We start from the raw sequence: 26,744 nt of genomic DNA, 5'->3' as shown, positions 1-26,744 counted from the left end.
TTTGGAGCGCAGAACTCCGAGACGGGCCCTTTACGTCACATTTTATAGTCACATTGTCACCAGCTGCTGTTCCACGCCCTTGCGTCACCAGTGAAGGCTAAACTCCCACCCCTTTATGCTACTCGACCACTCACTGCAATCGATACCATTATTTATTTAGTAGTAACCAAGTAACTTCTTAAATAAAATGTAAAAAAAAAAGTCTGCAAAAACTGTCTATAAAACAGAGGCAAAAAAGAGCAAAGTGGTGTACAACTGCCAATCCCGGAGGTGGAGTTCTCCCAGCTCCACCACGACACCCGTCCTGGGTGATAAATGGTCTCCAGAAATGAAACGCAGCTTGTGTGCATGCATGGTCCCCAAGGGAGCGCTCAGGAACTGGAAGTCCACAGCTGCATCTGCTTGGCGACTTGGTGAACGAAGACGATGTCGGGCCTCTGGTCCGGGTTGGGGTTGATGCACATGCCCACCAGCTCCCTCAGCTGCAGACAACGGAAGTATGTTTACCAAATCTCCATCGAACCTGTGTCCAATCGTAGCATCCATGCGCCTGCCCTGAAGTTCCATGTGGACGGTCTCCATTCAAACCTTTTCTCCCTCGTGCTTCATTTCCATCGAGCCCATCTCTACTCCGGATGCCCACAGCCCCTGCTCTAGACTTCCACTGAGCTTTTCTCTAATTCTACGCCAACCCTCTCTCTACACCGTTTGTCTGAAAATGTGACTCACTCACGAAAATGCAGAAAGAGCAGACAACGCCATCGCGGTCTTTAATTCTAATTGGTTAACATCACGTCTCCTCCTGTCCGATTTCATGCCCCGCGTGGAAAGGACCTCGCCATTAGGTGCCTCCAGCCATTGTTCAAGCAATCATGTTGAATCGAGGAAGGCATCCAGCCCACCAAAGGCGCTGGTCCTCATTTTGACTCCTGATGAAAGGCACTTCTGGGGAAGTTTTCTGCATCCGCCTGTCAACGTATTCTGATTGGGGTACCTTTAGTGCACCGACCGTTTGTGCCGAGCTACAGATCAGCAAAGGACTAGGAACCCCAAGGGATCCTATATCGTACTATACTGAGGCTTCCCTTCCTAGACCAAGACCCTGCGGGACAGCTGTGGGACACTTGTGAAGGTTCATGACCTCGGGGACACTCTACCTTGTCGGAGTAGTGGTCGCTTGGCAGCGGGGGATAGTCACACTGCTCGATCTTACGGCACAGCGACAGCAGGTTCATCTTATCGCCATAGAAGGGGCTCTGGAGAGCAGCCATCTGCAGAAAGGGAGAGCAAGATCCAGGAGATGAACTGAGGTACCAGGGTGCACTGGATCCTTACCACCAGCAGTTTCAAACCAGTCACCTGCTGCACCTAAATCTACCACATAAGACCCCAATGTCGTTACGTGACCGCTTCAAGCTTCGGGGTGGGCTTTGATTGCTAATCATATCTGACAAGATCTGATCCAAAACTAAACATCTGCAGAGAACAAAGTTATCTCAGATAACAGAATCTGATTGAAGTAAAAAGTTTTCATGAATTTAGATTACATTTACATTTATTCATCTGAGACTGTTTTCTCCAAAGCAGTGTACGACTTAGAGCAGCTTATGTATCTGATACTACCATGTTCCTGGTTCACATCCCTCAAGTTGCTGCCTCTAGAAGTGACATTCAAATAGCAAATACATAATCATAGCAGATGGTGTTAGACTCATTCATGTAGCTGTCGAGAGATCAGCAGAGAACTGGCTCTGAAAGAGATAGGTTTGAAACTTGAATACTGGGAGGGATTCAGCAGCTCTGAGGCACAGAGGGAGCTCGTTCCACCACACTGGGGTCATAACTGAGAACCGAGAGACTTTGGATTTTGGACCCATGGTGAGTGCGACTGCTAAGCAACCAGAAGAGCATAGAGCTCTTGCTGGGGTGTAGCGAGAGATCAAATTATGTCAGATAGGTTTCAGTTAGTCGATAAGTTGTGTCACTGTGTGAGCTCATATTTGCATCTGGCTGAACACCGCAGGCTTGTGACCACTCGTGCACAGAAACGCACGCGGTTCCCAATGCACGTCAGCATCTGTTCTCTTTCGGCTGTTAACCGACAAGCTGACCCACGTGCACCACAAAGACTCCCGCTTTCAGTCTCAAGGACGGTTTGGAAAATGAATGTTGACCGGCTTATCTCACCTTTCACCTGCACACCTCAGCGTCTGCACCAACGCAAACTCTTCACCTGTGGCCTAACATCTCGCTTTGCGCCAGCCGCTTCACCCGTGCCCCAGAGCGCCCGAGGAAGCGCTCGTGAATAATGGTCCTCCTCTTACATCCAGCTTGTGGATACAAAAGCTCTTCAGAGACAGAGATTATCTTCTGAGAGAAGGAGTTTACTGTGTGCTGCTGTAAAAGAGCGAGGGGCCGGCCACAAACAAAATGCTTCATTGAGAGAATGGAGGATCTGCGGAGCTGAGGAATCTAGTGAAAGTGTGCGGGATTCTGGGAAATGACAGGGGCCCCATTCTCCTCTCGGCTTCTCGTCCGCGTGCGTTATTTTCACGCTGGAAGCCGTAATGTGTGGAATCTGTACTTGTAGCCGAACGCTGTCCGACCTTCGTGACAAGGATAGTATTTGTCGGGTCAGAGGTGAAAGTTCGGGGCTCTCTGACGAACAGTGCTCGACTGATCAGTGTCTGACCACGCATTCCTTGTCGCATCTCTGCCATCCGCCGTACTCCCCAATTCCCAGCTGCCAGCGAGGGCCGACCAAGTGGACCGTCGGTTCATCTGTATTACAGCATCGGTTGGTGAACTTGCTAAACCGTGTGTGTGCCAGTGTGTGAATGCTCATGGTTTCTGAGAATGTCTCACCTCTGTGCCTAAGAGGAATGAGGTGACCCACCGTGTGCACAGGGTGGTGTTGAAAATGGTGTGTGGGTGACAGGGAGGCACCAGCATACACGCGGTCTGCTCGACTCGCTCCAGCTGTTTTTCCTGTTTCGCCGGCCCGGTCCAGCGTGTGTTGAGCAAGCGTTGCCTGAGGCACGATCTAAAGATGAGACGTGGAGCAAAGAGACTGGCAGCTGCTCCCTTGCTGGATTTGGTTACCGTTTCAGTACTGGATATTTACATTTTACATACACATGGACACCCTGGTGGAGCAGATCCACTCTATCATGGGCTTCTAATTGGTAGGTCGACTGTCTTGCATTTATTAATTTAGCTGATGCTTTTCTCCAAAGCAATGGGGGTGTGGTGGTGCAGTGGGTTGGACCAGGTCCTGCTCTCTGGGGGGTCTGGGGTTCAAGTCCTGCTTGGGGTGCCTTGCAACAGACTGGCATCCCATCCTGGGTGTGTCCCCTCCCCCTCCAGCCTTTTGCCCTGTGTTGCTGGGTTTGGCTCTAGCTCCCTGTGACCCCACATGGGACAAGCAGTTTCAGATAATATGTGTTTTCTCCAAAGCAACTTACAATTACCATATTTATCCATTTCTACAGCTGGGTCATTTTACTGGAGCAATTTAGAGTAAGTACCTCGCTCAGGTATACTATAGTTGGAGGTGGGATTTCAACCTACAACATTTGGATCCAAAGGCAGCAGCTCTAACCACTATTCCGCCAGCTGCCCCCGTCTTCAGCGTCCACCGCAAGTGACACGTCTTGCAGGCTAATTAGGGCATATTTGTGCCTTCTCTGTCTCCCTCTTTCTGTTCCTGGTTACTCTCAGTTTCTGTTTCTGATGGGACTAATTCTTCTCTGCGTATGTCGAAGTTGCTCAACATCTAAAGGAACCCAGAAAACAAGATTCTCTACTCATCCATCCTCAGTAACCAAGCCTATCCCAGAAGCATGGGATGTGACGCGGGCTGCACCTCGGACAGGACACCATTCCACCAAAAGGCAGTCTCTCACTCGCACACTCTCACACACACACACCCATTCACTCATGCATTCAATGCTCATTCCCTTTCTCTACATGCAAGGCGTCATGTTTGCGTAACTGAATCCAGATGAACAATCCACAGGAACGGGAATGAAACTGCAGTTATGGCTGACATACCTCAGACGTATTCTTTATATCCGGCACATAATAGTTGTAAGCATTTTACTCTCTCCTAGGGATGTGTTTGATTTTCCAGCAAGTTGTAGAGTTGTATCTTTGCGAGGGAGGAGGTGGGGCCTACCTCATACAGCAGGCACCCCAGGGACCAGATGTCAGATTTGAAGTTGTACCCAGTCTCGTGGATCCTCTCGGGGGACATGTAGTACGGCGTTCCCACTGAGACACAAAGAGCAAGTGGTTTTACTCCGGCTGTCAGTCACTCAGTCAGTCAAATTCATCTTAGTACGCATGCTCTTTTTTTCTTGGTAGGTGGCCATGAAGTGCAGTAAAAGCATTTTTTGAGGAAATCAGAAACACAGACATAAAACAACAATATTAATGCCTTTAACTTGCTGACTGCCCTCTGCTGCAAAGTTGATCGAGATTGTTGTTGAAAGGTCCAGCGCTGTTGCTTGGCTTTAGTATTACATGTCGGGTCTTTTTAATTTTTTCCAAACTCAGGTTTATTCAGGTGAGATACACAACAGGAATTAAACAAATAACTCTCCTTTAATTTTTGACAGAAGTTCAACACAAGAAGTAGGTAGCACACTGATTATAGTGAACTCCTTGTAAGGTGTGGATGCCCCTCCTGCTGTAGTAGCTTTGGTCAAAGCACACACACACACACACAGTCTGAAACCGCTTGTCCTAAAGGCGGGGTGCAGTGGCATGGTGGCGCAGCAGGTTTGGCCAGGGCCTGCTCTTTGGTGGGTCTGGGGTTCGTGTCCTGCTTGGGATGCCTTGTGATGGACTGGCGTCCTGGCCAGGGTCACAGGGAGCCGGAGCCTAACCTGGCAACACAGGGCGCAAGGCTGGAGGGGGAGGGGACACACCCAAGTTGGGATGCCAGTCTGCCACAAGGCACCCCAAGCAGGACTTGAACCCCATACCCACCAGAGAGCAGGCCCTGGCCAAACCTGCTGCACCCCTGCATCCCCCCAGTTGTAAATAATTTGTGATAATAATTGTGAACACCTCCAAATGTTATACCCTGCTTGAGAGGGTTGTGTACAGTGAACATCATAATTCTTTATTTCTGCTCAAATGCCCAAACCCGAGTCCACTTCAGTCCAATGTGTGTCAGCAGCACCCTTTGAACGACGAGCTCCAGTAACATGGTGAAGGGCGTACAGCTGTACAGTTAATTACCGAAGGCACCAGTAGCTCTAATTGTTCCAGCTCTACAAGCCGTCCTCTGCTTTCAAGGTCACCTGGGCAAAAGACTCTGTACTCCAAACGTCCCAGCCATTTAATTAGCTGTCTTTGAAATATCTTGTGGATTTATTATAGTTACCATACATATTAAAAGTGTGATCTGTTCAGAGGTGTGGTTTCATTTTTATGCGGAGGACTTCAATTCAATTCAATTTATTTTTTATGGAGCGCTCTTCCTACGCAGTGATCAGTTGAACGGACAAGAGCCGTCAGCACCCAAAGCATTTCTGGGAGAATGGTAAAAATAATCATGTTCAGTGTAGAACGTAGGCAAAAAGCTAGAATGCACACACAATGCATTGTAGAGTGTAACAGCATCACCCCCCTAGTCTAACGGGGTTAATAAAAATCTATTCCAGCCACATCTGTGTTTCTGTGTAGAGCAGGACGACGGGGGATCTTACCCAAGGAGTGTGCTGCCGTGGTCTTGGAGCTGAAGAAGCGGCCCAGGCCCAGGTCGCCCAGTTTCACCTGCCCTGTGGCTGTGATGAACATGTTGGCAGGTTTGATGTCTGTAAAGGGGGCAAATGTATGGAGAGTGAGGAAGGGGGTGTCAGTGCAGCTCTGTTAATCCCCCGTCTGAGTGTTCCCCCACAGCTTCAGCAGGGACGCTGGCCATGCTGCCTCACGCACTTGTTAGATCTCAATCCTCAGCTCATGGCACAACCTCCGTTTGGCTTTTCTTGTCATCGACCAGAAAACAAAGTTAAGTTACGTTAAGAAACCAGCAGTTCTGAAGAACTGGGGTTCGCTCCAGCAGTAGTACACTTGATCAAGGGATTTACTTGACGCAGCGAAAACTGACACAGTAAAAACCGAGCTGTATAACCAGGTACATCATTGCGAGGGGGCAGGGCAGTTGTGGTCGCTTCGCAGAAGAGGATGAGAGAAAAGCTCAACCGCCGGGCAGGAAAGGGTTCGAAACGGCCGGGAAAGCAGCGGGAAACAAAGTGGGCAGAGAAGACAGAGGAAGCCGGAGCAAGGATGTTTACCTCGGTGCATCACTCTGCGGGAGTGCATATGCTCCAGGGCGCTGCACAGCTGCACGAAGTACTTCCATATCGTCCTCTCAGGGATGAGTCGCTTGTTCTTTTTAAAATACTGCGTGAGGAGGGCCAATGAATAAAAGATGAGTGCAATTTCGCCGCAAAATCCCCCCCAGCCTCCACCCACCGTGTCCCGGCACCCCGGTCCCGTGTCAACCCCCCAGCGAGCGGCAAGGAAATGGTGCCAAACATCAGAGGAGCATCTCATCTCAGCATTTCCATTTAACCCTCTCCGTGCCGCTGTTTGTGCTGCTAATTAGCAGCCATTAGAAAATGCCACCTAACGAGTTTTGACACTGTTTGATAAATATGGCTCATAATTAACAGTTATCTTTCAAATGAACCGCTGAGGCCTGTTTAATCCATAAATCCATTGGTGCTTATATTCTTTCTTTCATTAAAAACCCTTTAAACGTATGTATATCATGCCCCAAGCAGACAGCTGTTTCGGACTTACATTTGTAAATGAGCACAAAAAATTAATGCAGAACCATGAGATCACCCCAGTATAAAATAAAAATATGAAAGAATCAGTATATTAAAGCATGTACACAACAGGAAAACAAAATGAAGATTAAAAACTTGGAAAATAAGCCGTAACGCAAAATAAGCAAAAATGACCAACAAAATCATACAGCCGTGTAAAATCCGGGTCCCGTTTTAAAAAATATTTGTATTTATGTAAAATACAGGTCCATTGCCACCAAGCAGCCCCCATCCCACCCCCTCCTGACTGCCTTCTGACCTTGATCATCTGCGATAAGTCGCCAGCGTCAGCAAGCTCCAGCACGATGATCAACTCATTGTTCTCGATGAAGGAGTCCAGGTACTTGATCACGTTGGGGTGGTTCAGTTGCTGCATGACACACACCAAAGTCATACAGTAAATGAATGTTACATCGGAAGGAGGTCAGCAGCTAAGTCCTTCTCCTAAACTCCATAACTGTCCTTGCCGCTGTTGTTAGTGTAACCATACTCTTCTACAGGGTTCAGTATCAGACTGCTACCAGCTCATTCACTAGATAAATGTATGCATGTGTGTGTCTCCAGCCACGGGTAGGCAGATATGCATATCTCTGAGTGTGTGTTGTGACAGTAGGGGCACGTGCGGTAAAGTAAGCCAAACGCACGGTCAAAACAATCTCTCATCACCCTCTTACTCACCTTAAGGAGATCGATCTCTTTAATACAGTCCTGACGTGCTTTGGCATCCATCATTTCAAATATCTATAAAACAATATTAAAACGCACACAATTTTAATCAGAAAGACATACAGTTCTGTCACTTCAGGCAAAATAACTACATGCCGAAAAATATCTCTGCGTCATTTGGTCACCTCTTACTTCACATAGTCTACCTGGATAGAATAGATTCGTATTTTATGCATATCTTCAGGTTATTGTTTTAGATTTTCAGGTATTATGGGAGGTGCTGACAATTTTCACTATTTTTGCATTTTAAGGATCCCTTTTTCAGGTGGTTTGTCTGAGCAAAGCCCTGATTCCACCTTGAAACCAGTTTCTTTCCCCGAGTCCGAAGCTCCACCCGGTGCTGTGCCCTGCCAGCTACCCTGTGCTGGCTCACCTGGACTTTCTTCAGCGCCACCTGCTTCCCATCGAGCAGGTAGGTAGCCTTATACACCTCGCTGAACTGGCCCCGGCCAATCTTCTTCTCGATCCGATAATTGGCCAGCACGCTGTACAACTGGTATGCGGGGATGTTCCTCTGTGTGGGCGGGCAAAAGGAAGGAGGTCAAATTTACAAAGAACTTACTCAACTTACAACTTTATTCATTTAGCTGATACTTCTCTCCAGAGCAAAAACAATGATTTACATATTTAGACAGCAGGATAATTTCTACTAGCGCAGTTCTGGATAGGTACCTTGCTCAGGGGTACAGCAGCAGGAGTTGGAATTTTGCACCTCGAAGATTTTTTTTACTTGCAAGAATGTGTGCTTCCAAAGATGTGGAGCACCATTCTTATTAGTACTCATTTAATATTTCCACATTATAACATATATTAATATAATTAAATGTTATATAATATTATATTATTATTAATATATCAGGTGGGTGCGGTGGTGCAGTGGGTTGGACCGGATCCTGCTCTCCGATGGGTCTGGGATTCAAGTCTCGCTTGGGGTCCCTTGTGATGGATTGGCGTCCCGTCCAGGGTGTGTTCCCTCCTCCTCCAGCCTTACACCCTGTGTTGCCGGGTTAGGCTCCGGCTCTCCGCAACCCCGTATGGGATGAGCGGTTTCAGAAGATGTGTGTGTGTGTGTGTGTGTGTGTGTGTATATATTAATATATCATAGTACATAATAATATTCCAGTAGCGTAGATGTTAGAGCTGCTGCCTTTGGGCCTGAAGGTTGCTCCTGTAGTGCCTTTGAAAAATGTATTTACACTTAACTGCTCCAATAAAGTTACTCTATATGCTGTATGAATGAGTAAATTATGGTAGGTCGCTTTGGAGAAAAGCATCAGCTATGTGAATAAATGTAAACACTTCATTTTGAACAGAAACTCAGAAAGCAGTGTTGCTATTTTTCCAAATATAGATGCTGACATGCCCTCACGCTGCCCTCTGTCAAACCATTATCTTGTTCTTTTTTTATTTCTGACACCTGAGTTGTATTTGCGTCTGGAATGTGTGTCCTCCATATATGAAAAAGGTCCTCTGGCAGTTCAGCCCCTTTTGTGAGCAACTTCAGTGCACCTTGGTACAAACAATTTTCCGTGGCCACATAGGCATGTCAAACAGACAGCAGCGGAGAAAGCAAATCACCAGCCGGCCCGGCAGTCGAGCGCGTGTCAGTCAGCGGCTGGTCGGACATCCTCTCGTCAGGTTGGAACGGCGGAGCCATGCCCCGCGAGATTGACTGCGACCTTTGTGCGTATCTCCAGTCGAGTGCCGCGCCGCCGCGAAAGCAAAAGGCTCGGGGGTCTGCTTGAGCAAAAGGTCAGGTGCTGACAGCCTCACCTCATACACACATACACAAGCACACATACAAAAGCAAGCGCACAGTCACATGCTGATCACTTTCCAAACGTTCCTGGGCTACTCTCTAGGAACCTCTGCCACTTCCTGCCAGAACGTCATGAGGAAAAAATGAGGGTCTGAATGGCTTTTTGTTGAGATCAACATCAGGACACGTGAGACGGACTTGCGCAAAGGGGCACGAGTTTATTCTGGATGCACAATGGTTATAGTTCCAATGTACTCTGAATATCCGAAATGCATGCATCACCGTCATTTCCTGGGCTCCACAACAGCACAGTTGTACTCAGCAGTGACTAATGATGGGTCAAACAGTCGCTTATTGTTAGCGAACAATTTTCAAGGAGTGCAAATGCGACGCGGCTGAAAGGCAGTTCCACAGGAATGAGTGACATAACAGAGACCAGTCCCTCGGGGTCACCAACTGTGACCCTGAGTTTAAGACACTGTTTAAGAACTGCTGCCGCATAAGCTGGGTTCGACCAGCAGAAGCATTCCCATATTGTCTCTCTCCACTGACTTTCTGTAGCTCCCCAGATTTCATGGCTCTTGTTCAGGGCCCAAAATTCAAAGGCCACCAGTTAATGCATCCTGATACCTACATTACCTGATCACTCCCTAAACCCTAGCAAGAGCTCTGTGCTCTTTTCTCTTTGCCCACTTGCTGGTCTCATCCACAAAGCCCAAATCTAAAAGCCTATCGGTTCTCAGGTTTGTCCCCAGTGTGGTGGAATGAGCTCCCTCTGTCCCTCAGAACTGCTGAATCTTGTCAAGCATTCAAGAAAGGTATCAAAGCTCATCTCCTTTGAATCCATTTCCCTCTTGAGCTCCTGAAACCCTCGTTAGTCCCTCACCACCTGCTACTTTTACCTGCCTATTTTCCTATTTGTGTGTCACTTCAGCATGCAGTTACTGGAATATGCATGCAAACAGATCAAATATATTGAACAGACAAGCTGTGCTTCAATAAGCATGTGTATGTCTGTAAGCCCTCTGTCTGTTGTGTGATGAACTTCTGTTTACTTGTGTATGTCACCTTGCAGAAAAGTGTCTGCCAAATGCTTAAATGTAAATTTAAATGTAAATATAAGATGTGTCGAGGGTTCAACATAAGATGGCGGGACAGAGAGAAACAAACGAGAGACGTACAGGAGGAGCACATATTCCAATCAGCAGCTAATTCATCATACTGACCATATAGTAATACACACACACACACACACACATTTTCAGAACCGCTCATCCCATACGGGGTCACGGAGCCTACCCGGTAACACAGGGCGTAAGGCCAGAGGGGGAGGGGACACACCCAGGACGGGACGCCAGTCCGTCACAAGGCACCCCAAGCGGGACTCGAACCCCAGACCCACGGGAGAGCAGGACTGTGGTCCAACCCACTGCGCCACCGCACCCCTCATATAGTAATAGGCCTCACTTAACATTAGCACTGCTCAGGTAAGGTCTACCAGAGTCAGGCCCAAAAAAGGGCAAATTATTCTTGATTTCTACATCATTAGAGCTCTCATAAAAATGTTTGTAGTAATGTTCTGTCAGACACCGTTGGACATGTTTTGTTTGTAACTCATCAGCAGTGATTTTAATGGGTTAATGAGTTAGAAAGCTAAGTCTGCTTTATCACCAACTCTTGTCTCTAGTTAACTGAGTTTCAAAATGCGGGTGAAACCACAGATTGCCATTCCAAGATTTAGCTTTTAATGGGCATTTTCAAACACTTCGGTTTGATTGGCTGAGACAGCTGTCATTCACAAGTTCACAGGAATGCCATTGGTTGCACACCCCTCTCCCCCACCGCCCTCGGAATTTATTCTTTCATTCTGCCAAAATGGTTACCGGCACAAACAGATATAATTCCTGGTAAAGGAGTAGAGTTTACAATGTGAATTCCTCATATGCTCTGTAGTCTGCTCTTGAACTTTAACAACACCTGTTGTTTCAGCTATTACCAAACAAACATTGTGTAAGAATCAAAAACAAAGTGACACTTCCTTGTTGAAACTTGGCCAACACCTGCAGCAATGACAGACATTGTGGTGATATATTCTGGCATCTGCTTCTTAGATGAAATGTAGCTCAGAGTTTATGAAGTTTATTCAGACTCATGAGCAACAGCTTTTCAATCATGCATGATGCCAACAGTATGCTTTTGATGACCGTGGAGATGATGTGAAACAGTGACAGCAGACAGTTCTTACCTGGCCTTCCTGTCCAGGCAACTTGTTGACTTTGTTCTGATCTATGGCATTGTGATGCTGATGGCTGCCCCATCCCTCCATGGTGACATTCCAGGACCTCTCGCTACTGAGAAGGAAAGAAGGAGTCACACCCTTTTTCAATTTACAACTGGCCAGTTTAATAAAAACAGTGCTCTGATGCACATGCCTCACCTATGGAGTACACAAGCTCGTCTCTGGTTCCCAGTGAACACATCTCTTCAAACCAACCTGGTATTTAACATAGATTTTAATCTACTACTGGAGGAGGAAACACTGACTGAATGTTAACTTCACTTATTTCCTCAAACTCGTATTCAGTGCTGACCACTGAAAGATTCATCCCATAGACACAATCAGCTTGCATCATCTTGTTATTGATTGCGAACACTTAGGAACACCAGAAGAATGAGTTCCACGCTACTATTCTGCTTGGTTGCTCTAGTGCCATCCAGCAATTTGAAGGGTAAACAAAGGTTGTATTTGCTGAAACATAGACAGATATTTTATAATATAGAGAAGTAAAAAAAATATTACACACACACACACACACACACAGTCTGAAGCCACTTGTCCCATGTTGGGACGTGGCAAACTGGAGCCTAACCCGGCAAAACAGGCCGGACGGGGAGGGGACACACCCAGGACGGGATACCAGTCCATTGCAAGGTACCCCAAGCAGGACTCAAACCCCAGACCCGCCAGAGAGCGGGACCCAGCCAAACCCGCTGCGCCACCGCACTCCTCGAAGAAAATGCAATTGAAATCAAATAAAAATGAAAAATGTACAGTTGAAAATCTGTAACTCGGCCAATCATAATGCAAGGAGCCACAGTATTGTTTATTAAGTAGCCTGGTCCAATTGTCTAAAAAATATAGAAAAGCACTTTTTAATGCTATATCCAAACTATGTTAATTGATAAAAATCAGAATAATCCTCGTTTTTTGTTTAGTACCATCACTTACTTAACTGGTAAACACCAAGATAAACCACGTAATTCTGCTTCTACTACTAATGAAAAATTTGTCATTTTTAAATAATTAAGAGAGAATATCCGGGCATCCATCATGCCCTACTTCAGCCCAGGCCAACGTAAGAGGTTGTGGGGATGATAATATTAGATGCTGTCCAGTAATTATAGATCTATCGCTAGAAAAGATTGTAACTTCCCAAATTGTAAAATATCTTAATCATCATATTATATTTGAAAAACTGGTCTGGTTTCCACCCTGGTCACAGCACTGAAATGATGCTCACACACGTTGATATTCTCATCTCTTCTGATCCTGGTAATATCTCTGTTGTTATGTTACTGGACTTGATTGCTGCATTTGATACTGTTCACCATAGTATCCTACTGAACAGACTTGAAAACCTGGTTGGACTAAGGGGTACTGTTCTGAAGTACTTCCATTTGTATTTATCTAAGTGTAAACAATTTGTACTGAAATCTGATAACTGCGTCTTTTCTTTTCTGTGGTTCAGTATGGTGTGCCTCAGGGCTCTGTGTTGAGTCCATTATTGTTCTCACTCTTTATGTTACCATTGAGTGATATTATTTGCAAACTTAATGTGAGTTTCCATTCGTTAATAAAACACAGCTATATGTTTTGTTTATGCCTGATGACCCATCACATGTGGTGTATTTAGCAAATTGTTTTATCAACATAAAATTATGGATGAGTAATATTTTTTTAACTCCGAATGTCACTAAAACAGAGGTACTTGTGGGGTGGTGATGCCAAAACTCTTGACACAATCACGCCAGTCTTTACCACCAATGGCATAAGCTTCAAGCGTAAAGATTGTGTTCAGGACAAGGGTGTCTTGTTGAACAGAAAACTGTCTTTTGTGTCTCATGTGGTTACATTGACTAGGTTGTGCTTCCTTCAGTTGAGAACTATAGCTACATTAAGGCAATTTCAATGTAGACAAGAGGGCTGAGAAGCTAGTTTGTGGTTTTGTTTCAAGTAGGCTGGACTATTGTAATGCTTTATTATCGGACTGTCCGTACCAGACTGTATCCAGGCTACAGTTGCTACAAAATGCTGCTACGAGAATTGTTACTCGAACTAGGAAGTACAACCATATAACACCAGTATTTAAATCGCTGCATTGGCTCCCAGTTATGCTTAGAGTTGATTATAAAATCCCACTTCTGACCTACAAGGCATTAAATGGCATTGCTCTCCATCTTACCTTTGTGAAATTATTGATTCTTATATTCCAAGACGATGTCATTGGATGCGGGTTACCTTAAAGTCCTGCAATCAAAAATATCTCAGTAGGAGGGTGTGCCTTTAGCTATAAAGCACCTAAACTCTGGAATAGTCTACCAGTTACTCTCAGTAATGCCCCGTTTGTCTTAGCCTTTAAATCCAGGCTAAAGACTTACATGTTAACTCTGGCATATAACTAAGCAGTGTAATTCCAGTTAGTTTTGCTTCCCCCCCCCTCTGTATTAACCTGTCTAATCTCTTTAAGTCTTCATTTACTAACAATTTATTTCTTGTGGAGCATTATTCACTTATGATAAGACTGGAGAAGGCTGGCTGGCCATCATACCAGCCCCCATGCTGACTGAAGCTGATAGACACCTGCCATGTGAACAAGACGTATCTATGTGAACTGGGACATCAAGCTAACACTCAGCTACAATGTTATTATTTGTTGTAAATTGACTTAAAAATCTTTTTTTAATCTAAAATGCCCAGGATGTATGGGCAACCACTGGCACTAGGACCCCCTGAGATTTTTTTCCTCCCTTCACTTTCTCACACACACACACACACACACACACACACCTTGTCTGAAGCCACTTGTCCCAAGCCGGGTCACAGCAAACCGGAGCCTAACCCAGCAACACAGGGCACAGGGCTGGAGGGGGAGGGAACACACCCAGGATGGGACACCAATGCGTTGCAAGGCACCCCAAGCAAGACTTGACCCCCAGACCCACCAGAGAGCAGGCACAGGCCAAACCCACTGTGCCACCACCATACCCCTGCCCCCTTGACTTTCAGTTGGGAGTTTTTTGTTCCTTTCTTTTGTGGGCAGTAGGCATACTTATAGCCTTACTAAGTGAATGAATAATGTATTACTGTAGTATATAGTCCACTGTCTTATTTGTCTTATGCCTTTATTCAGCACTCTTTGTCACTGTGTGAGAAGAGCGCTTTATAAAAATGAATTGAACTGATATTCAAAAGTAGGAGAGGTATGTAATACCTAAGATCTCTCAGTACAGAAATGCATATCACTGTATATTACTACAGAGTCTCAGGCCTGATACGCCAAAGATGGATGCAGGGTGCTGCACTTCTGACACCTGGCAACAGCCCTTCCCCCAGTGTTCATGTGTACTTACTGGACTTGGATGCCTCGGTATCACCCCCTGTGGCTACAGTGAAAGACTGTAAGTATGGGGTATAGTAACAGCATCATTTCCACAAGTATATCTAGACCAAACAAGTTCTGTTGGGTCAAATGAAGCACCTTCTTGACTCTTATCATCCCTTTCTCTCTGGAAAGAAAGGGGTGTTACCAAAGGAAGTGGACCTAGTCTGGGAGTATAGTGCCTCAGCTTCCCAAAAACACGTACTTCCCCTGACAAATTCAGCTTCTGCACACTCTCTTTGCACTGACTTGCTCACAAAGGGACTATAAGACCAGAAAGATCTCGCCTTTGTACTTTTAACAAACACAACCACTCCAGTTATATCGAGATTTTATCAAACGATAAACTTCTTTACGCTACTCTGGATAATGGTAATGATGATGATAGCAATAGTAATTGTGGTAGTGTCTCCATGGCAACCAACCTGTTGATGGGAGCTAAGAAGGATGTCAGGGGATTGTGAATGCAGCTGGGCGTGAAACCATCTGCTGCCGTTTTCTGGTTCTCCAGCAACGGAGCTCAGGGCCTGAGTTGAGTGAGGCACAATTCTGCGCCAGCCGTTTCCATGGAGGCAGTGCTTCGCCACAGCGATGGCTGACGGCAAACCAATCTCGGTTTCGCTACGCATTTTCACCTAGCCCACAGATGAGCCGATACGCACAGATGTTGAGGTTATGCATGAGATCTGAAGTTAAAAGAAAAGACTGATATGGAAACAACTGACATGAACTGAAAGTCAAAAACTGCGCTTAGATGGATAAACCTCTCATTGTCTGGTTGTTTACAAAATGTAACTAAAATTGCTCAGCATGCAGCACTGTACAGCTAACAAAGTAATGACTGTTAGCTGACAGTGTGGTACAGCGGGGTGTTTTGCGCTGTCTTTCTTATGTTGGCAGTATAATTACAAAATTCATGACTGATACAAAAAAAAAAAAAAACAAAAAATTTTGAGAAAGGGACATTCCCTGACTAATCTAGTAGGTGGAAAAAATCAATGAAAATTATTTAGTTATTTCTGTGTACAGCAGGGCCTCTGAAGCAGTATTTCAACACCACTAGACTGTTGTAAACCAGTTATTAGCTGGTTTATTGTATTTAATTTCTAATTTTAATATTTCAGCAGAGGCTTATGCAGTTCAAATGAACCCTTTGGAATGTACTGAAGTACCTGTGGTTTGTGCCAGACGCAGAGCAGGGTTCAGGGACCATTGTACTTCTCGCAGTTTCCAAAATAGAACTGTGTTGTTGAATAATTTTTTCACACTCACCCACATCTTCCAAGGAAAGAGCTGCACCTTTCCACTGTAATCCAATCAAAGCAAGAACTTTTTCACTGGGCATTAACTAAAGACTTGTGAAACTCACTGACACAAAAGTAAGAAATCAGTTTACATTTACATTTATTCATTTAGCAGACGCTTTTGTCTAAAGTGACGTGCATCTCAGCAAAAGTACAATTTATGCATTACATTAAGAGAAGGAGACGTAGCTGTAAACATGTGACTCAAGCAAACTTAGTTTGTTACCTACCACTTGCTGCACCAAGGTTCATCATTCATTTTTGATTTTACTATTTAAATTAAAATGTGTAATCTGCACATACAAATAGCATGTGCAAATAGTTACTTGCAATGTCTTAAATTGACCTTATCCAGTTAACCAAATTTCGTAGCACAAACAGATTTCCAAGTTAATTACATGAATCATTCTCAGTTGAATTAGTTCTTCTGTTTAACATGAAAATAACATTAATATAGAAATAGAAAAAAAAAATCGAATCGTTATTCTCAGCAATAACCAAGCAATGTGCAAAAAACTACATTCACTGATCTTGATGACCAAGAATAACAATATGGTAAGAACAACATTAATTTTCAGTTAATGCTGGTTTTATGGTTGTTAATGAGGGTCTGATTCTATGTTACAAACAATATGTTTAATTTTGGGCCAAGCTGGCTCGCTGCCATTGGGTCCCAAACAATAAAAGGATAAGAAATAATGCTTTCCTTGAACTTTTCTGCTTTTATAAACACTGCCACTTCCCATATTTGCAACAACACAATCATATCAACCAGTGCATTTTTTCCTTCAGATTTTGCAGATATTTTCACATGGGAGCCGTCCAAAGTCCACAGGAAATGAGGCAGCAGAGAGTGACTGCTTTACTTAAACAACCAAGACTCTCTGAACTCCAGATCACAGGTCACTTCCTGGGGGGGGTGGCATCCCAGCCACACTGCCGATGCGTCTCTTGCCATCGTACATTTCCGATAAAACACACAAATAAAAGGTCAGTGCCACACCAGTAGAATATTAGCTTTACGGTGTCTACTGTAGGGATATTTCTGTGGATCTCTTTGATTTCGCACCTTCCAGTTCCTTAACCACTCCTACCCTACTGTCCCACACTTTTGACACCACCAGTGTCATGACACCATCCTCACAAAGCCCATTCTCAGCCTGTACTAAGACCGCGGCACTATGATCTGCAATTGTGAGTCTTATCAGGCTATATGGGGGCCAAGACAAGACCTTGAGGTAAGTCAATGATTAATTGATGGAGGTGACTCTGCTAACTAGCCCAAGCTTGCACACCTGTCCAGGTACAAGGAGTCAACAGCTCTTGGGTGTGCTTACATCAATACTTATCCCATTCCGTCTCCACTTCCTACCTGACCTGCGAGAGAGCACACAAACCAAAGTAAACTTTACATTACCATGCCCATAGCAGCTTACGAAACACCTCTCTTTGTTTAAGTGTTTGAACAGTTGAACAATTTTTACACTATTCAAAACGCATTACCTGTGCATTTCAGTGCACACTGATGCACAACTTTCTTTCTCCAAAAGATCTTTCGCTGCTTGTGTTTCTCAAAATTTTCCACTCTTCTCTACTTATAAACACCTACTGTGTCTACCCACTTTTTGTGCATATCTCCATTGAGTACTAATATGTTTTGGGCGCCCCAGAACCTGACAAGTTCTTACAGCCCTGAACAAAGACCATCCATCTGAATGTGGAGAGATTTAGAAACTTGAAAACTTCATAAACCCTCAACCACTATGCCACCTCCAAACACCTGATTGGGGGTTATGACAGTGGCAGTGGCAGTGACTCCTAAGGCCTGGGAAGGACTCCAAACAGGCCAGAGGTGAGTGCCAAAAAAAACCTTCAAGCCTGCCAGCCTCTGCCGCTCAGCATGCTGGGAACATATCTGTCATAGTTAAAGCAATTATGTTCCCGTCCAGAAGATTTACTGACAGTACAAGAATGCGGCCCGGGAACACTTTGCTTGTGTGAACACGACCTTCCAGTCGATCTAAAAAAAGGACAGACAGCACAGAAAGCAAACACAGGTTACAAAGGAACGATCAGGCACATGTGTAATTACTCGTCCCAGCCTGTTGCACCAAATGCACATGTGCGTGTGGATTTTTACTGGCATAGGCACAATAAACCAGGTAATATCTCCACATGGATCTTCTCAAGGGAAACTGGCATGTTTTCAAGACCCCCACGCAGCGCTGTGGCCGGTAAGAGGGATGGCGCTATTGTGCTGATGGTCTTGTGACGACAGGTGGGCGTGGTCACAAGCCTGTGGAAACAGCCCTGGGGGCAGAACTCGAGAAGCTAGAAGAGTGTGTGTAGCTGCTCTCCTTAGGATGATTTGCAAGGTTTTGTTACACTGACCCCCCACAGTCTCTTAAGATCCAAATGTTAATCTCATCACAATGACTCAATATATGCTTGAAAAAGACCAGCTATTTGCAAATAATTTTCCATTGTAATCATGTAGGTAGTTGGCAATGTATAACTACATTCACATTTAGCAGACAATTTTCTACAAAGTAGTATACAACGCAGAGTAACAAAAGTGCATCAACAACAGATAAAGATTTTTGATGCACAGCTTCTATGTCTGATACCACCATGTTGCCGGTTCACATCCCTTGAGTAGCTCCTCCTTTGTAACAAAAGAGTTGGTTGTTGACTTCAAGAGAGCACGGAGCGACTACTCTCCACTGAACATCAATGGCTCCTCCATGGAGATTGTCAAGAGCACCAAATTCCTTGGTGTTCATCTGGCGGAGGACCTCACCTGGTCCCTTAACACCAACTCCATAGCAAAGAAAGCCCAGCAGCATCTCTACTTTCTGCATAGGTTGAGAAAGGCCCATCTCCCACCCCATCCTCACCACATTCTACAAAGTGACTATCAAGAGCATCCTGAGCAGCTGCATCACTGCCTGGTTTAGTAATTGCATTGTTTTGGATCGCAAGACCTTGCAGCAGATAGCGGGGACAGTTGAGAAGATCATCGGGGTCTCTCTTCCCTCCATCATGGACATTTACACCACACGCTGGATCCGTAAAGCCACCAGCATTACAGAAAACCCCACGCACCCCTCACACAAACTCTTCACCCTCCTGCCATCTGAAAAAAGATATCAAAGCATTCGGGCCTTTTCTTCCCCCAAACCATCTGACTCCTCAGTACTCAGGACTGACACTGGAACTATTGTCCTGTTTTAGAAATTATTCTCTTGTTTTAGTAATTGTTGTAATGTTTAGCACTGTTTACACAAGTCTTGAACACATGCACTTAATGTAGCCTGTGTAATCTGTGTCACTCTGCTGTGTTTTATGTAGCACCATGGTCCTGGACGAACGTTGTTTAGTTTCACTGTATACTGTTGAATACGGTTGAAATGACAATAAAGCCTCTCAGCTTGACTCTTGACTAGCTGCCTATAGAAGTGACATTCAAACAGTAAATAAATAGATAGTTATAGCAGATGGTGTTGGGCTCATTTATGCAGCTGTCAGGAGAGAAGTGGCTCTAAAAGAGACGGTTTTGAGACCATTCTTCAATGTTAAGAGCGATTCAGCAGCTCTGAGGGACAGAGGGAGCTTATTCCACCACACTGGGGCTGAAACTGAGAACCAACAAACTTTCAGTTTTGGACTCCTTGTGAGTAGAATCACCAAGCAGGCAGAAGTGGAGGAGCACAGAGCTCATGCTGGTGACCAGGCCCTATAGGTATCGTGTCTTTATACAGCTGTATTTTTAGAGATGCAATTAACTTTTAGTTCTTCTTGGAAGAGGACAAGGGTATTTACCTAAGATTTTTAGTCAACAATTTTTTAAAAAATTTTCCTTTTAAGCCACTATGCCATCTACTATTTTAACGATATTAAAAGAGGTTAATTCCAAAAACGTTTCAAGTTTCACTCACATGAATTGCTTTTATATCATTACGAAAGTACAATACCTGATTGCGTACTGAGAAAATGCTCAGCTTATCATTATTTTGCCTCTTTGCCGCTGCTTTTACACAAAGGATCTTGTAGCGATACTCTTTTACACAGTAATTCAGATTAGAAATTTCTCAAAGAGACAGCAGCAGGGCTGCTGATCCACTGCACCACCACCATCAGGAAGCAGGTGTGTTTCTAGAAAATCAATTTCCGAGGAACAGCGCTTCCGGCCTGGTTAGTAGGACCGGACTTGAGTAAACTGGTCGCATGCAGTTCCCACAGTTTCTCACAATACTCCACCAGGCCACAGGACACACTAGTAAGGAGCAGGCCACTCCTCCAGCATTTCCTACGGTGACTCAGTGATGTAACAAAACAGGATTTGTAGAGCTGGCAAAGACGGACACGTGTGCACAGAGACGCGCATGCAACACAAAGTCATATCCTGTCTGGCGAGCAGGGAAGGGCTTTAGGAGAGGATGAGGGTCATACGCTTCGGCAAATTTTTATGAACATTCCTCACTGAACTGCTTCTCGCTGTTTCTGGATGTAAGTAGGCAGTAGTGTGGGGAGCAAGAAACTTGTGGGCAGGAAGGTGTGTTGGCTTTTGGGGGATGGGTTTCATTAATCAGCCAGGGCTTTGTTGGTTATGGAAGCCTTCTGCAGCAGATGCCATAGTGGTTAGTATTGCCATTGTGCACTCGAAGGAGAGGAATCTGGAACCCACATTCTGCTGTAGTACCTTTCATCAAAGTACTTACCCTGAATTGACACAGTAGAAATGACCCTGCTGTACAAAATATGTAAATCAATGTAAACAGCTTTGGAGAACAGCATCAGCTAAAAAAGTAAATATGTGTGTTTTGTAAAATAATAGGAAAATATCATAGTTTATCATAACATATCTGCATATTGTGGAGCAGGTATTTATAGTTTCATACAGGAGGCCTCTGGAAAGAACAACAGAAACTTCCGGAATGAATGCTACTGTGCCCATCTAAACGCCTGTATAAGTTTCATAGGAAACCTACTGTCAGTAACCTTTAACCGCAGGGACGACTATTAACCACAGCGGTGACCGTGACCGACACCTACTTCATCGCTTATAAGAAGGAATCACAGGCTTTTGGAGATATCAGCGCTCACTTCACAGATCCTGTCCTCTAACACTGCTCCCAACTACCCCTAACCAAACTTCTCCCAGCCACAACATGGAGAGTGTCTACCATGTTACAGCATATACTCAGGCACCTCATGATGAAAACACAAGTAGGACTGGGGGGCTCTGTGTAACTGGTTTTGTTCATAACTCCACAGTCACAATCAATGTTGGGGGGCAATTGTTAGTGTATTGGTTAGAGACGCTGCTTTTTGATCCAAAGATCAAAAGTTCAAATCCCACCTCCAGCTATAACATCCTTGACCAAAGAACTCCAGTGAAATTACGAAGCTGTACAAATAAGTGAATAATTGAAAGTAGCTTAACATTGTAAGTCACTTTGGAGAAACGAATCAGGTAAATGAATAAATGTAAATAAAGGCTAAATAATACAAACATCCCTTGATTTATTGACTGGTAAGGTTCTTTAAAACCATCTGATACAGCTGCAGTACAATGATTACCACTTTATTTTATGGACTTTATTACCATCCCTAAACATAGCTTGTGTTTGCTCTGCCATAGACAAAGATATGAAAAAAGAGAACACATAGCCTAAAATAATAAAACAATTTGAAAAGGGCCATCTTTTTGAAAATTTGTGAATAAAATGTGCTACTTGAGAAGCCAGTGTCCACATAATGGTTTTAAATTGCTTTTGAATCTAATCCTTTGAGACATACAGTGTCCATAGTGAATTATTTAGTTTAAATTTATTTGTCCTCTTCACTATTCCAAGGCAGCTTACACTGCTGGGGTTATACACTATGCTACTTACACTGATTTACCCATTTATACAGCAGGGTCATTTTTAATGCATCCATTCAATGCTAAAGGTACTACAGCAAGCAGAAGGGCTTTGAGCCCAGGTGACATTTCTAACTACTGTGCTGCATTCTGGCCCACTGCCAACCTGCTTTAACATTTAACATGGTAAAGTACCATTCAGCAGAAAAGAAAACACTAAAGGGTGTACATGAGTGTAGTAATATCCACATTACCTGTGTTACATACAAAGCGTAGATCAGAAGTCACAATCTCACAATCAGAGGAAAACACTGTGACTTCCACCAGGACCACAGGTAAGGTCCATCAGCTCTATACAACCAAAAAGCTAAAGTGAAATTTCAGCAAGTGAACTTCATTGAACGGGGAACACCAAACTTCAAGAACTCGATGTCAATAACAAACATCAACTGTCCACAGCTCTCCACAAAGCTCGCCGCTATAAATTTTTAAAAACCAATGTTAAAGATAATTGACATCAAATATTTATTGAGCTGCTTCAACTGTAAAATTAATGGTACCTCAAGTGGACTTTCCACAAATCCAGAGGCAGCAGACAACAAGGAAGTTACTTGGTATTTCACACAAGTCCAGACAGTCCTCAGCAGTGTCTCGTCCTAAAAAACACAGTAAAATGGTAACTGTTTGCATCAAAAGCAGTCCGTGACCTACATTCTTTGGTTGGCTTTTGCATTTGCACTCTAATCTGTGCTTCCCTAATGGGTCCCATTCCTCGCAGTTGGCAAGTGGCCCAAGAAAGCAACGTATCTCTGCTTTGACAGGAATACCCAGCGTAATGCGATTTCCTACCAGATGTCTTGGCTCTGCTTTGAAAGATAAAATGCACTTTGTCTTCAAAAACTTTCCCTTCTACCAAATTTCCTGAGAATCAATTTGATTCAGAAGAAGCTAGTTCCGCAATAGTCAAACACCTGAATGCGTGACCCAGTGAGTGCACCTTTAGGTTACTGGGGGTGACGTGTTGCTGTAGCCTACCTTTGGTACCCTTGATACCACCAATCCCATTGCTGCATCTCACCATTCTGTCTGATTATTCGATTAGCCACAGCACAAATCTGTAAATGGTTCCAACGTAAAACTGTAAGTTCTATGAAGTCAATTTGGACAAAGGTCTGTTAAATGTAAAAATAATGTAAAAATAATGTAAAAAAAAAAAAGGCTTGGTATTTGCATGACATTCACCGGGGTGGATAACCCAGAATAACCCAGTGCATATGCTGCTGGCTGCTGTCCACAAATGTGATCATATGCAACTCATTCAACTTCAGCAGAGTATGTCGCTGCATTTCTGGCCCGCGGCCTCTGTCTTTTCCAAACAAAGTGGACCAGAGACATGCAACCAGAAATCACAGTTTCGGTGCACAGGGTACATTCAGTAATTTTGTGCAGCTGAGAGAAGGGTAATGGGTAATATTTGGGTAATTTTTCTGTGTGACAAACTGGAGAAAAGAGTCAATACAAAGCAAGCCAAAGCTGCCCTACAGCCCTGGGAACTGCTGCAGAAGAGCTCGGTAAACATGGTGGTTCATTTCTTGATCTAACATGATAACAAAAGAGTTTGCGAAAAAAAAAAAAACAATTGGTTTTCAGTCAACACGCTCATTAGACTTCAGTTTTTCTCTTTTTGTCCGCAGCTAATTTGCCCATTTGAAAGCCCTAGTTGGCAGTACTATATGCAGCATTGTGCGGGTACCCGTGACTGATATCCTTGTCCTCAGCATCTAGATGATCAATATTCGTAATCCTTGAACTCTCTTGTTTGCCTGGATCTCACTGGATGTATGACAAAATCTCATCATTAATACAACTGTTGAAGGTCACACAATGTGAATGAAATGGTACAGAGAAGAAGATCCTTCTGCATATACTGTACATGTTATGTATTTTCTGCAGATATAGAAGCTGCGTGCATTATTTGACAGAATACTGTTTAACTACTTCAACTCAGATTAGAGGCTGAAATCCCTGAACAGCACAGTGTAAATGCAAATAATAATCACGTCCACAGTGATGATGTAAATATTCTCTGAAAGCTGGGTTAGATCCATGTCTTGGCAGTGTGTCTAGGTGCAGATGTTCTGCTGAAGGTCCAAGGAGTGACCAGAGGAGTTACAGCTTTTCCACAATGCCACAGACGGCAAAGAACAGTGACTCAAGAAGCGTAATGCCTAATAACCATGACTTCGAAGAACAACACCTGTTCAAGACAGGGCTGCATTAAAAATGGGATGTGGCCAATGTAACTAAACAAAGCCATTATAACAAAGTTTCGACTCAAGTGCTGTGCGTAAGAAGTCGTTTGTACTGCAGCATGTAAATTTTTTCTGAGAAAAAAACTTTCAGAGTGCAGAGCCTCACCTGTAATGTCCCAAACTACTATTAGAGATTTACAGCTTTTGTACAAACTGCATAGACTGTACGTGTATTGGTAATTCAAAGATTATTTTCTGTGCATGAAAACATGCCACTAAAGTTAAAACAAGCAATCTACAGTTTGAACTGGAACACTGAGTGACATCCCACCAAGTTCAGATTGGACCTGAACCCAGAAATCATGGAAGAAACAATTGCTCTGTCAGACTTAACACGTATAGAAAGCCATGTCTGGAGTTCCTAAAACATCTGTGTTCATCATCTGCTCTGTATAATGTAGTTTTTTGTTGAATAAATATTATAAACTAGATGTAAAGATAATTAGCAAACATTAGAAAGTAAACAACAGGGTTTGGGTTAAAGTTAGGCAACAACTCCAACTTCACTAAAACCAGAATTTAGCACACCCAACCAGAAGCAGACAGCAAAATTTTGCACGTTTGTTAAGAGGTCATATAAAAAAACATCTGATTTTGGCTCTTTAATTCTGTCAGTGGTTCTGTCTATAAATACCATAGGCGTTGTGACTGAGATCCCTTACACTCCCATCTTTAACACCACTAACTGGATTCAAATATTTAATGTTGACTTCTCCAGATAAAGTATTGTGCAAAACACAACACAGATAAAGCGGTCCATACGTTGGGTACGTTTAAAAACGTGTTTGCTGGCGTTTGCTGGAGTTCTGTACTTACTGTACTCAGAGAAGCCCACTTTCCCCACAGGTCACACAGCAGAGGCAGAAGAACAAGATAAAGAACGGTTGTGATGAGTCCTCAGATCAGCTTTTGGATGAAACGACAGCAACACCTTGATCCCTGAAGTGCTGTTCGGTCTGTGGAGTAACGTTTAAATATGGTAACTGCATTAGTGCGCCTTGTGCAACTTCTATTTTAACAGTAAAGACTGCACTCACATACCACACTCTCTCTCTCTCTCTCTCGCTCTCTCTCTCTCTCTCTCTCTCTCTCTCTCTCGACACACATACACACTCGCTCACTTTTCCTCCCTCAGTTCAGTTCTAGTTTTACAGAAATGATGAATTTGCCTAAGCACCAAAGTTTATGCAGACATGTAAATGCATACAAAAACAAACCATTTGGCTATGCAAAGTGAAAATGTGATTTTCCAAATGTGATCCTTTCCAAATGAACCCCAATTTGCTGTAATTTCATAATTATCAATTATATCATCCTGGTTTAAACAATACAGGGATTCTTCCTGTTTAATCACCTTAACTCTCACCATAAAGTTCTCGTTCAAAGTCACGTTGTCACAAGTCTGGGCTCCATCAGCGACCAACTGGGCTCAAGAAACATTTAGGGTGTGAGGCCAACACATCACGCTTGATGACAGATGGCAGAGGGATGGTCAACCTGTCAGGCTCTGACTAAAACCACCCAAGCCTCAACCACATTCACATTTTAAAAAACCCCTCCAGCAATGACACGCACAGTGTGAACTAGGTGTGAACACATTTCACGGGCTGTTTTCTGGCACTAATCACCACAGCGGCTGTGGTATAAGATGAATAGGCTATAAATACCACATACGTATACAACACATGCCAACATATCTGCCAAATGTGAGCAAGGAAAATAATAAAGAAGCTACTCTATTGTTCACAACAGGACGCATTACTGAACAACACACCCTACTTTATTCCTTTCTTATTTTATTTACTCATTTACATTTATTTATTTAGCAGAAGCTTTTCTCCAAAGCGACTTCCAATGGATATTATGTACTGCTATCAGCCCACACACCTTATTCACCGTGGTGACTTACACTGCTAGATTCACTCCTTACAATGGGTCACTCATCCATACATCAGTGAAACACACTCTCTCTCTGTCACTCACACACTGGGGGGAACCCAAACAGAATATCTTTGGAGTGTGTAAGGAAACCAGAGCACTCAGAGGAAACCCACACAGACATGGGGAGAACATGCAAACTCCACACAGACTGAGCAGGGATCTGATTCTCATTTATCTGACTCTTATCCAAAGCATCCTGCCATGTTGGGTTTGTACGCTAAGGTACTTAAAAGACTTTCCCATTTATACAGCTGGGCAATTTTTACTCTATCTGTTCAGAGTAAGTACCACAATCAAGAGTACTACAGTAGGAGTGGGGACTTGAACCCAG

General features: G+C 44.0%; 1 protein-coding gene across 2 annotated transcripts; it reads right to left on the bottom strand.

The window, feature by feature from the left end:
• Positions 1–344: 344 nt before the first annotated feature.
• On the bottom strand, positions 345–25,477 carry LOC114909801 (serine/threonine-protein kinase Nek6-like). 2 transcript variants are annotated; one of them, XM_029249609.1, is made up of 11 exons: positions 25,289–25,477; positions 22,721–22,816; positions 11,576–11,681; positions 7,945–8,085; positions 7,524–7,586; positions 7,105–7,215; positions 6,306–6,414; positions 5,718–5,825; positions 4,178–4,272; positions 1,158–1,271; positions 345–482 (listed from the first exon to the last, which is right to left on the bottom strand). In XM_029249609.1, the coding sequence occupies exons 3-11, from the start codon at positions 11,654–11,656 to the stop codon at positions 372–374; spliced, it is 933 nt and encodes a 310-aa protein (XP_029105442.1). In that variant the 5' UTR covers positions 11,657–11,681; positions 22,721–22,816; positions 25,289–25,477; the 3' UTR covers positions 345–371. The 2 variants fall into 2 exon arrangements, with proteins under 2 accessions (XP_029105442.1, XP_029105441.1); XM_029249608.1 differs by lacking the exon at positions 22,721–22,816.
• Between the last annotated feature and the right edge of the window lie 1,267 nt (positions 25,478–26,744).

The sequence above is a fragment of the Scleropages formosus genome, unplaced genomic scaffold (assembly GCF_900964775.1).
Source record: "Scleropages formosus unplaced genomic scaffold, fSclFor1.1, whole genome shotgun sequence".
Classification (NCBI taxonomy): domain Eukaryota; kingdom Metazoa; phylum Chordata; class Actinopteri; order Osteoglossiformes; family Osteoglossidae; genus Scleropages; species Scleropages formosus.
The sequence above is the reverse complement of the archived record's forward strand: the minus strand, read 5'-3'. Positions and strand labels throughout refer to the sequence as shown.

What these genes read in the sequence shown, in the direction of transcription:
- LOC114909801 (XM_029249609.1), bottom strand. Translation starts at nt 11,656, where the DNA reads ATGGAGGGATGGGGCAGCCATCAGCATCACAATGCCATAGATCAGAAC. An exon ending in CCGCAGAGTGATGCACCGAG is followed by an intron (nt 5,826 to 6,305) that starts GTAAACATCCTT and finishes CCCCCTTTACAG; the next exon opens with ACATCAAACCTGCCAACATG. An exon ending in CACGGCAGCACACTCCTTGG is followed by an intron (nt 4,273 to 5,717) that starts GTAAGATCCCCC and finishes TTTGTGTCTCAG; the next exon opens with TGGGAACGCCGTACTACATG.